Source organism: Molossus molossus, unplaced genomic scaffold (genome assembly GCF_014108415.1).
Source record: "Molossus molossus isolate mMolMol1 unplaced genomic scaffold, mMolMol1.p scaffold_m16_p_19, whole genome shotgun sequence".
NCBI classification, from domain to species: Eukaryota; Metazoa; Chordata; class Mammalia; order Chiroptera; family Molossidae; genus Molossus; species Molossus molossus.
In genome coordinates, this window is record NW_023425354.1 from 19,024,282 (window position 1) to 19,036,680 (window position 12,399).

The following is a 12,399-nucleotide window of genomic DNA, read 5'->3' on the forward strand; positions in this document are numbered from 1 at the left end:
CTCCTTTAAACTGCGGAACTGAAGATGGCCTTTTGCTATGCTTGTTGGTGAGCTTGGGAGAGGAGATTGAAGATACACTGGGAAGGATTACTGGTATCCTGTAACATGCAGGTAAGAATTATTTGCAAATTATCATGTATTTTTAAAAAACATGTAATAAGTTGTGGAAGAGAACACATTTTTTATAAAGATCATGAATTCAGTAGGAATGGTGGTAGTCCTAGTTTTTTTTATTACATGTTAATATTAAATTATATTCTCTGGCTTTCAAAAATCCTTACAATCAACCATTTATATAGGATCATATGATATAATCCTATTTGTAATAAACATTAAATGTCACATTTCACATATTATGAAGTGATCATAGTCCCCCCCTTAGCCCAATTAACAATGTAAATACATAAATCAAAAACAGTGTGTATTGTTACATTTCCACCTGATTTATAACTACTTTATATTAGACTGAGTATTTAATGTTCTCTTTATGTCTTGAACTCTGAAAGCAAACCTTGAAATCTTTGATGTTTTAGGGCAAGGATTTTCAACCAGTGTGCCACAAGAATTTTAAAAACATGTAATACCTGACTAGTCAAGGGCACTGACCTCTTTTCCCTTACATTCTCAAATTTAAAAATGATAACAGCCAACACAATAATAGTCATCTGGTGTGACTGAATCAAAATTTTACCTATTTTTTTGTCATAATGGCAAAAAATATATTTTTTGTTGTATCACAGTAGTTTAGTAATTCATTGATGTGTGCCATGAGATGAAAAAGGTTGGAAATCACTGGGTTAGAGCATGGTTCAACTTTCCATAGGGCAATTTAACAGTAAGTATCAAAATGTAAAATGTGTATATCTCTTGACTCATCAATCCCAGGCATAAGAGTTTATTCTGCAAAGAAAATTTCACAAGTACCAATAAAAGATATGTACATAGTGTTCCACCATTGTTCAAAGAAGTCCTCATTGGAAAGAACCTAGATATCAAACAATAAAGGACAGATTGTGTAAATCACGATAAGGAAAAACAATGCAGCTATTAATAATACTCATTTATTGACAGGAAAAATGTCTACCACATATTGTTAAATGAAAAAAAGTAGATACAGAACAAGATGTATTCTATGACTGCAATTATGTAAAATTGAATACATGTGCTTGTATGGATCGAGATGTCCAGAAGGATGTTTACTAAAACATTGCAAGCGCTTAGCGGAGCACTAGCAGAATGGGAATTTCAGATAATTTCCTCTTTTCTTTGTTTTAAAAAAATTCTTCATAACAGATATAATGACTATGTGTTGATTTTATAAAAACAACAAAGGTATGTTAAAAAACAAAAGCAATATTTTAAGTGGGAGTATAAACTAGGTAGCCTTAAATTTACACTGAGAAACAGCTAGGGTAAAATTCACCCAACTCAAGTACATATAACTCAGTAGAAGAAAGAAAGTAATAATCAACTAATGTAATATAATCCTCTAAGAGTTTTTGGAATAAAAAGGAACCAGGCAAATAATTTACACTTTAGAAATTGCTCTTATACCTATTCAAATAGAAAATTATTTTTATTGCCATACCTATAGGCAGGATTTTCAGTATGGAAAGGTTTGGGGAAAATATTTAAATTTTATTTAGAAGATAAGTGGATCTGAGATACCAGTTACAAACAAGAAATAATAACTATTTATAAATAGTTATTATTTAGAACCTGTAAAGGACTTTAATTAACACGATCTTTACGTGTTTGAATCAGTTATCCTTTGAGGAAGATAAGAGTGTTAACATCACTATTCTACTGATCAATAAGCCTAAGCTTTAGATGGGATCTAATATTAGGAGACGAAGTAAACTATTTCCTCAAGACACAAACCCAGTGAGCTGCTGTGTCAACTTAGGCCAATAAACATTATTGAGTACAGAAAATGAAACATAAACAACCTATAAGCTGGCGTTTGTGAAAAAGTATTCAGTGTTACAAAAACTGAGGACAGTTCTACTTGCCACATCTTAGGACAGGCACCAAGTTGGAGGAGATAGAACAGAAAAAGGGTAATTAAATTGTCAAGGGAACATTCACATCATGGGAGTGCCAGAAAGAGAAGAGAGAGAACAAGAAATTGAAAACCTATTTTTAAAAAATGACAGAAAACTTCCCTAACTTGGTGAAGGAAACAGACATACAAGTCCAGGAAGCACAGAGTCCCAAACAAGATGAACCCCAAGAGGCCCACACCAAGACACATCATCATCAAATTGCAAAGGTTAAAGACAAAAAGAGAATCTTAACAGCAGCAAGAGAAAAGTAGTTAGTTACCTACAAGGGAGCTCCCATAAGATTGTCAGTTGATTTCTCAAAAGAAACTTTGCAGGCCAAAAGGGAGTGGCAAGACATATTCAAAGTGTGAAAAGCAAACATCTACAACCAAGATTACTCTGACATGCAAAGCTATCATTTAGAATTGGTGGATAGCCCTGGCCAGTTTGGCTCAGCAGTTAGAGCATTGGCCCGTGGACCAGAGAGTTCCAGGTTCAGTTCCCTCTAAGGGCATGTACCTCGGTTGCAGTTTGTCCCCGGCCCCGTGGGGTTGTACGGGTGGCAGCCAGTCAATGTGTCTCTCTCACATTGCATTGATGTTTCTCTCTCTCTTTCTCCCTCTCTCCTTCCCACTCTACCTGAAGATAAATGCAAAAAATGTCCTCGGGTGAGCATTAAAAAAATAAAAATAAATAGAATTGATGGATATATAAAGAGTTTCTGAGACAAGAAAAAGCTAAAGGAGTTCATCACCACCAAACCAGTATTACATGAAATATTGAAGGGTCTTCTTGAAGAAAAAGATCAAATATATGAACAATTAAATGACAATAAATACATATCTATCAACAATTGACTCTACTAACAAAAAGAACAAGCAGAACAAAAACAGATTCATAGATGCAGAGAATTATTTGTTGTTTGCCAGATGAGAGGGGGGCTAGAGGAATGAGTGAAAAAGGTGAAGGGATTAAGAAGTACACATTGGTTATTAGACTGACAAACCTCAAAGGGAAGGGGGCAGGGCGGGAAGAGATAAACCAATAAACTTATGTGCATATGTGCATAAACAATAGACATAGACAATAGTGTGGGGAAGGCAGAAGTGAGGCAGGAGTGGGGAAGAGGGGGCCAATAGGAGAAAAAGGAGGGATATCTATAATACATTCAACAATTAAGATAAGTAAAAAAAAAAAAAAAACTTGCCAAGGGATTTGAGAGGCTGCTTAAAATGAAGCATAAACAAACTAACAAAAACTAAACCCAGTTTGAAAAAGACCACAGGAAGGTACAAGAGAAAAGGTACCAACCAAGTCTACAAAACTGCTATATGTCATGGTGCTTACCGCACTGTTTTGCATATACTAGGTACTGTTTACCTGATGATAAAAACTAAGACTAAAACTAACCAAGACTATTCACTATCTCCCAAACTTTTAAAATATGGGTCTCTTTTAAAAATGAATTTAAGATAAATAGTAATCAAGAATTTATTTATGTGCTCCTCTATTAGAAGCTTTATATATATTCCTTTAATCCTCATAACCACCCCTGTGATAAACAGGAATAATTATTAACATTTTAGAAAAACTAACACTCAAGGATTAACTGTCCAAGTTTTTTAAGTGGATAGTTGTTTTTTTTTTCATTCAATCTATTACAATATAATTTTATACAGGAGAAAATATAAAACAAGAAGGGATGTAAGAATATAAAGATCCAATACAGTTTTAAAGAAAAGATTCATAGTCTTAAAAGAAACTAAGATGTTTTGGGGTATCATGCCTAACTCAAAACTTACCCATTTGAATGTCTTAAGACCAGAGTTAAAATATTCAGTTGAAGGTATTGACATGCAGTTTTCTTCATATATACATATATACATATATACACATATATATATATATTATCTTCACCCAAGGGGACATTTTCCCATTTTTTGTTCAGATAGAGCAGGAGGGAGAGGAAGAGAGAGAAACATAAACATGAAAGGGACACATCAAGTAGCTGCCACCCACACAACCCAACCAGGGACGGGGACAAACTGCAACCGAGGTACATGCCCTTAGCGGGAACCCAGCTAGGGCCATTTTTATTAATTTTTTAGAGAGAAAGTAAGGGAGATAGAAACATCAATGTGAGAGAGAAACACTGATCAACTGTCTCCTGCACACCCCCTGCTAGGGATCAAGACCGAAACCTGGGCATGTGCCCTGACCAGGAATTGAACTGGGACCTCTCAGTCCACAGGACAATGCTCAATCCACTGGATCACACTGGCTAGGCGTATTTTTAATAATTATTTTTAAATTTTTCATTACAGTTGACATACAATATTATATTAGTTTCTGGTATACAACATAGTCATTAGACATTTATATAACTTATGAAGTGGTCACATCGATAAGTCTAATACCCATTTGATATCATAGTGATTATGATATCATTTACTATACTCCCTATGCAGTACTTTACATCATCATGAGTATTTTTATATCTGCCAATTTGCACTTCTTAATCAGATCTTAACTGCTTTAAGCTATTAGTAAAATATATTATGCAAATATTGTATTTCATATATATTGAGACTAAAATCTCCAATTTTATTTATCAAACACTTCAGAATCAATATGTTTAGGAAAATATAATCAATTACCCCCAAATTTTGGTATATTAACTTATTTTGCACATTCATGAAATCGGTGATATATCAGTGTCACCATGTTGATGCTTGTAAAGGTTAGCATAGATTAACAAGTTTGTTATCACTTAGCAAATTGTTTCATAGTATAAGAATTGTGTTGTTAATCCAGATATGTGCCTGACCAGAATCGAACCCATGACCCCTTTGGTCATGGGTCAATGCTCTAACCAGAGCCAAACCAGCCAGGGCCACATTATAGGAATTTTTAAAGAATAAAGTGTGTTGCCCTGGTCAGTGGCTTAGTTGGTTGGACCACTGTCCCATGAACCAAAAGGCTGCAGGTTTGATTCTTTGTTAGGGGATATACCTAGGTTGCAGGTCTGATCCCTGGTCAGGTCACATATGGGAGGCAACTGATCAGTGTTTCTCTCTCATATCAATGTTTCTCTCTCTTCTCCTCCTTTCCCTAAAATCAATAAAAACATATCCTTCGGTGAGGATTAAAAAAAATAAAATATGTTGGTATTTTGGAATAAAAAGCTTTAGTTCAGACAGCATTCATTTAAAATATGGTATTTCATCAGTCCAAGAATAAAATGGTAAGAAAATAAGAATCTAACTCAAGTGATAGAACTGTGAACCAAACAACAAGGATTGTTTTAAAGATAATTTCAGGAACAGCATCTTAAAGAAAATCCATTAAAATATAATTTTAGCAAAACAAAGTTTTGGCTAAACATGATTTTTCAACATTCAATTTTTTTAAAAATATATTTTTAATTGGTTTTATTAGAGAGTGAGAGGTGGAAACATCAATGTGAGAGAGAAACATCAATAGGCTGCCCCCCGCACATACCCTACTGGGAATCAAGCCCCCAACCCAGGTATGTGCCCTGACCGGGAATCGAACAAGGACTTCTCAGTCCATGGGACGACGCTTAATCCACTGGGCTCAACATTCAATTTTAATAGAAACATACTTTATTATGAACAGTGAAACAGAAACAAGAGAAAACAGAGGAATCAACCATGTATTTTAAGTCCTTTTCTAGAATAACCAATGTTTATTAGGAAGCTGTAGCCTCACTGACAATAAATATCAAAAATCATGAAATAATAGAACTATTGTCCAAATACTGAACTCCTGTAACCAAAACACATTTTTGTTTTAAGAAAACACAGTATACACATACCAAATAAAACACTCCACACACACCAAAAGCAAAAACCAGCTCAAGTTTAGACTTGAACTGGCTGGAACACACTTATTGTGTTACTGCTTTAAGAACTCCACGGAGCACCTTGTAACTCATTAACTGCACATTTTCCTTTGGAGGGAAACAAGGTCCTCTCTCTGTCACATATGCATAAGGAAACCTCAAAACCCACAGGCCATCTGGTGGGAGAGTGATTTCTTGTTTTTCTGGGTAGAATACTGGACATGGTGGTGGGCCTGGTTGAACCTGAAAAATACAGGTAATATAATTATTTTTACATTTTTCAATAAGAAACACCTGAAAGATAAATGCCTAAACAAATAATAAGTTTGTAGTTAATGGGTACACATCTAACTCTAATCATATGCAGTACTTCATTATTTAGGCTCAACTATTATCCTGTTTTTCTACAGATTTTCAATTTCAAGTTCTGTCTCTGAACCAATCAATGTGAACTGATGGCATGAACTGATGAATACACAATTTATTTTTCAAGAAGATTAGGTATAAAAAGTATTTAAAAAATTTTAATATGTTTTTATTGATTTGAGAGGGAGGGGAAGAGGGTAGAGAGAAACATCAATGTGAGAGAGAAACATCAATTGGCACCCTTAACCGGAATTGATACCCCCAACCTAGGCATGAGCCCTGACCAGGAATAGAATCAGCAACCTTTCGGTGCACGGGCCAACGCTCAACCAACTGAATCACACTGGCCAGAGCAAACATATTTAAAATTATGGTCTGTTTAATGAAATAATTCCTTTGACATTATCCTGCACTTTTTTTTAAATAAACAAACCAAGCATCAGGCCTTGGCCGGGTAGTTCAGTTAGTTAGGGTGTCGTCCTGATATTCCAAGGTTGTAGGTTCGATCCCCAGTCAGGACACATACAAGAAGCAACCAATGAGTGAATAAATAAGTGGAATAACAAACCAACATTTCTTTCTCTCTCTTTAAAATCAATCAATAATTTTTTTTTTAATCCTCACCCAAGGATATGTTTTTATTGATTTTACATAGAAAGTAAGAAAAAGAGCCTGGCAGGTGTGGCTCAGTGGTTGAGCATCAACCCATGCACCAAGAGGTAACTGGTTCAATTCCTGGTCAGGGTGTGTATAGGAGGCAACCTGTGCAACCTGGTCAGAGCACATTCCCAGATTGTGGGCCAAATCCTCAGTGGGGGCACTGCAGGAGACGGCCAGTTGGTGTTCTCTCTCATCGATGTTTCTATCTCTCTCTCCTCTCCTTTCTTCTAAAATCAACAAAAAAAATTAAAAATTAAAAAAAAGAGAGAAACATCAATGTGAAAGAAAAACATCAACAGTTGCCTCCTATACACACCCTGACTGGGGACTGAACATGCAACCTAGGTATGTGCCCTAACTGGAAATGGAACCTGCAAACTTTTGGGGGACGATGCTCCAAATAACTGAGCCACCTGGTCAGGGCTCAATAAATACAATTAAAGCCCTGGCCAGTTTGGCTCAGCAGTTAGAGCGTCAGCCTGCGGTCCAGAGACCCAGGTTCGGTTTCCACTAAGGGCACGTACCTCGGTTGCAGTTTGTCCCCGGCCCTGGTTGGGTCGTGCGGGTGGCAACCACTCGATGTGTCTCTTTCACGTCGATGTTTCTCTCTCTCTCTCTCCCCCTCCCACTCTATCTGAACAAAAAATGGAAAAATGTCATCGGGTGAGGATAAAAAAATAAAAATAAAATAAAAAATAAATACAATTAAAAACAAAAAAACAAGCATCAGCTTTTTTGTTTCTGAAGACAGAAAGGGTTGTATTTCTTACCTGAGGCATTAGTATTATCTGCAGAGGAGCATCAGGAACCACAACAAAAAGCCTCATAAGTTGAGCATAATGTGGTTTTAGCCCTCTACCCTGAGATGATGACAGAATATACAAGGGCATATCACTATTCAGAGCTTTTAAAGCTGATTCCTTTGGTCCACTTCCCAGTACTTTCATTACTTTGTCAGGTCCTGAACACATAAACCTCCGACCTCGAGAATCTTCATATTCAAAGCCCACAAATGCTCGAGCTATGTCATCTCGCCGTCTTCCTCTTCCCATTACAACTGCACTTCTCTTTCCAGGAATAGCTTTATTTGGAGCAGGCCAAGAATTTGTGTCTAAGTCTCCTTCATCTTCAGCTCTGGTCCTTATGACAATGTCCCAAGGCATAAGATAGTTTGTTCCTGGAATGAAGCCCTGTTGATCCAAACCTGTATGAAAGTTGTACGACTTAGCAGGGCCTAGTTTAACCAAAGACCAGCTTGAGAATTTGGGTAGGAGACCTTTAGGGCAATTTGAATGCAGCATGCCTGGGAGATACTCAACTGTAGATGCCTGTCGATCAACCAAGTTTGGTCTCTTCTCAGTTTTTACATCTCCTTGACCATGAACTTCTGGATTATCTCCCCCTGCTTGCGGATCAGCTGGATAGGTACCTAAACTATCTGTGGATTGGCCTAAACTTAAAGCTAAACTCAGGCTTGTGCTCTCTCCTTGGGTTTGAGGTTCTTTTTCTTTAAGTTTATCAGCATCTGCATCTAGAGGGGCAGGAGAAGATTCATTTTTGGCAGGAGCAGGATCTGGAGTACTTGGTTCAAATACTGGGAAATTGATATGATCTAATTTTCCACAACATTTTTCTTCCAGAAGCTATAGAGGAAGAAGGAGGAAAAAAAAAAAAAATACCTGTAACTTTTTGGTTTAAAATAACACATTTTTCACTATAAAAAGCAAGATCAAAAATTAATGAGTAAGCAAGTAAGTATATATAAAGAACTTTCCCTTGTCTATATATCACAATGTAGTCACATTTACTTTTCTAGATATTTTACTTCTGAAAATATGTATTTTTACTCAGTTGGTAGTTAACAAAAAAGAAAGAAAAAGAAGCAAGAAAAAGTCCAGAGTCTACCTGATAAAAGTCATAGTTAGCTGCCTTGATATCAAAAGGATCATCTCGAGGTGCTTGTTTCCTTCCACAGTTACAGGCCCCAGTGGATCGAGCTCGGCTATTGTGATATAGCACAGGAGGATTTCTATCAGCCTCTGGTTTTTCTCCTGGAAAATATGAGTCACTATTAGTTTCATACACACAATGCAGAGCATCTAACCCCAAAATTTCTCCAAACAGTACTTTGGAAATGAGAAGGAAAAAACGAAAACAAAAAACCAACACCAAACCTTGACTAAATGCACATAACAGGAGAAACAAGTGAAAATACATTAGGGTTTTTAAGTAAATTTTAACATCATTATGGTGACCTTACACTTCATTTAAAAAGGAGGGTAGGGCAATGTAATACTTTCAACAATAAAGATAAATTTTTTAAAAACATTAATGTGAAATTTCTGAAACTTTGTATTATGTAACAGTTTTCATTTACTAATCCCCTAGGGTTCATTCTTTAAACACACAAAAAATAATTAGTTTTCCTAGCTGATTATTTTCTTTTTATAGCAGCAGGAGAGAAAACTTAAATCGGATGTACCTTCATTTCCATAGGGCTCTTTTAAAAAATATCAATACACAGTGAACAAACTCTCTTAAAACCGGAATAAAAACAGAGCTCAACGTTTTGGTTTCAAAATGCTGAGAAATCTTTAGCTACCTGATTTAGGTAATGAGTGAAATTTGTGTACACAATGTTGATCAGTTAAACTCCTCTCCTCACAGAGTTGATGGCCATTGCTCCAAAACTTGTAGCAGTCTTCGTGTAACTGCATGGCATATTTGTGAAAGGCTGGACCCCGAGCATGTTGACTGTATACTCGCAGAGCCTGGGCAAGTTGATTCTTATGGACAGTCATTGTGTAATTATGAGGCAAATTTGACTGATAGGCACTATGGGCCATGGGTAAAGCTTTTTGGCACCGGTTTTCTGAAAATTTGGTGTCAATATCCAAAAATCCTTCCAAGACTTTAATACTGCTTAAAATCTTAGATGTTAGCTCCCCAGTGGGAGACCCCAGGTCCTCCTCTTTCCCATCAATAGCTACTTCATACAGTTTTGAAGCTGCTGAGATCCACTTCTGGTAAGTGGGAAGTTCAAAATGAGAAGGTTGTGGGTTCCTGCCCACACTGTCATCAAAACCCTTCTTGCTTAGGACTAGCTCCACATGCTGCCACAGGAATTCCCGAAGAGTGAAATCTACTAGCTGCCCTGAAGAACTGGAACTGCTGCTGTCAACGTGGAAAGAAAGTTGTTGTCGGATGTGTTGCCTCATCACCTGGTATCTCCTGGGACCAGAAAGGGGTGCAGGTACCAGCAAAGATTCAGAATCCTTCATAGTACAGTGACTCCTAAGTTGGTCCAACAACATGCCTACTGGGTCCTCCTCCTGGCTTCCCGGAACTATGTACACAAAAGCTTGGTTGGCAGGAACAGTAAAGAGACAGTTGATACTCTGATTAGTCAATACACGACTCTTCCGGAAGATTCTATAAATCTGGTCCTCCAGGGCATGTTGCAGTCTCCTTTTGGGAGAATGCTTCTTGGGCTTGTCTGGATGAGATGGGTCTTGGTTCCGAGGGGGTTCCACTTTGAGGGCACCATTGAGTTGAAACAGGAAAAGGAGTCTAGGTGGGCAAGGTCGGCAGTTTAGTTTCCAGTCTTTGCCAACTGGACAATCCTTAATGGCTGTTTTGAGGAGGGGCAGTACCTTCTGTCTCAGTCCATCCAGGGCTCTGAATACTCGATCGTAAGTGATGTCAAAGGAACAAGTGGGATGCACCAGAAGCAGGATGTGACAGACAGAGAACAGGTAAAGGAGACTGAGGCACTGCAGTTTCTCTTGATGTTTCCAGAACTCGTGCGCTTCTGCATGAGGTAAAGAGAGGCCACCTCCTGCTTCCCCGCTCTGAAGAGCCCGACAAGCCCGCAGAAGCTGGGAATTGTCACAGATGGAAGTGAGAAGAAGATACAGAACTTTGCTTTCCTGATTGTAATAGGCCTGCAGAAGGCTGTAGTCCTGGGAGCCTGGCTCAGTTTGGTTACCTTCCGCGGCTGCTACACCTCCCGGAACTGGATCCGCCGCCCCAGCCCCAGGGTCCCCGGCTCCACCAGCCTCCCCGACGGCGCCAGCCTCGGTCCTGATTTCAGGCCCTTGGTCCCCAGAATCTTGGCTGCGAAAAAGGGGAAAGACCTGTCGGTCGCACACAGTGTTCACCAGTGAGAACTTCTCAGAATTCAGTCGCAGAGCCGTTTTGCCGAAGATTCCTACCACGCAGATCTCATCCTCTCGCCAAGGAGGCTCCGGCCCGCTCGCCACGCTTCCTGCGCCCTCTGTAGGGGACCCCTCCGTACTTTCAGGGCTGTTCCAGGCTGCAGCCCCCATTAGAAGCTCTCGCAAACTGACAGGACCCGCCATGGTGCTGCTACTTCTCTGGCGTTTTTCCGGTCCGCCGGATAAACCCAACCGACTTTCGTCCAGTTTCGAAATCCCTCCTCCGCTCCTTCAGTTCCTGCTTTCCTCGCACTTTAAGTTCCGCCTGCCGCACCACCGCTCCTACTTTTTCTCCAAGGTTTTCCTTAGTCCTGCACCACAGCGGTTTAAGATTTTCCTCAACCCCAGACTTGGGAATTGAGATACAGTAAAAAGACCATCAGGCCCTGGCCGGTTTGGTTTAGCGGTTAGAACATGGGCCCACAGACCAAAGGGTCACACGGTTTGATTCTGGTCAAGGGCAGTACCTGGGTGGCGCCAGCGGGTAAGGATGGTGGGTGTGGCAACCAATCCCTGTGTCTCTCACATCCCTGCCGCCCCCCTTCTGAAAATCAATGGAAAAAATATCAAGTGAGGATTAACAACAACAAAAAAATCGGTCAGAAACCGTTACTTTGTATTTCAAGGGATACAAAAACACTGCAAAAGGAGTTCCAAAAGTAGTAAAGTTTAAGCTCTAGAGACTTGCTACACCAGGTGTATGTAGTCTGCAGACCGTATTAGAGGAAACTTGTTAGAAATGCAGAATCTCAGGTCCCAATCCACACCTACTGAATCAGAACAAGCATTGCAACTAAATCCTAGTGATTCGTACACTACAGTTTGAGAAACACTGTTCTAGAAACGTCTTACAAAGAAAGGTGAACAAATTTCCTTCTTCTATCCTATTTATAGAGAAATGTAATTCACTCACATTAATGGCAAAGAAAGCCAATGATTTGGAAAGGTTTATAGAGTATTAGCTTTAAAAATTTTTTTCTCAGGCTCGAAAGAATATATACTAAAATGTTTAAGTATATTCCAAATATTTAAAACGTGTTGGACTTGTTTACATTTTTTTACTTTTTAAAAAAATCTTATTTGCTTTTTTAAAAACTATTTTATTTTATCCTCACCTGAGGATATAGAAAGAGGAAGAGAAACATTCATATGAAAGTGGCCAGTATTTTCTTTACTCTTGTTGTTGTTGTTGTTTTAAATAATATGCTTTATTTATTTATTTTTAAAATATGTTTTTATTGTCTTT

General features: G+C 38.4%; 1 protein-coding gene across 1 annotated transcript; it reads right to left on the bottom strand.

Moving 5' to 3' along the window:
• Positions 1 to 5,712: 5,712 nt before the first annotated feature.
• Positions 5,713 to 11,308, bottom strand: SMG8 (SMG8 nonsense mediated mRNA decay factor). Its single transcript, XM_036269828.1, has 4 exons — positions 9,539 to 11,308; positions 8,842 to 8,987; positions 7,707 to 8,579; positions 5,713 to 6,153 (listed from the first exon to the last, which is right to left on the bottom strand). Exons 1-4 carry the CDS (start codon positions 11,295 to 11,297, stop codon positions 5,956 to 5,958), a joined length of 2,976 nt encoding a protein of 991 aa, XP_036125721.1. The 5' UTR covers positions 11,298 to 11,308; the 3' UTR covers positions 5,713 to 5,955.
• Between the last annotated feature and the right edge of the window lie 1,091 nt (positions 11,309 to 12,399).

Coding starts and splice junctions, on each gene's coding strand:
- SMG8 (XM_036269828.1), bottom strand. CDS start 11,297: ATGGCGGGTCCTGTCAGTTTGCGAGAGCTTCTAATGGGGGCTGCAGCC. Junction 8,988..9,538: donor TCACTCATTACCTAAATCAG/GTAGCTAAAGAT, acceptor CATATTTTCCAG/GAGAAAAACCAGAGGCTGAT. Junction 8,580..8,841: donor CTAACTATGACTTTTATCAG/GTAGACTCTGGA, acceptor CTTCCTCTATAG/CTTCTGGAAGAAAAATGTTG.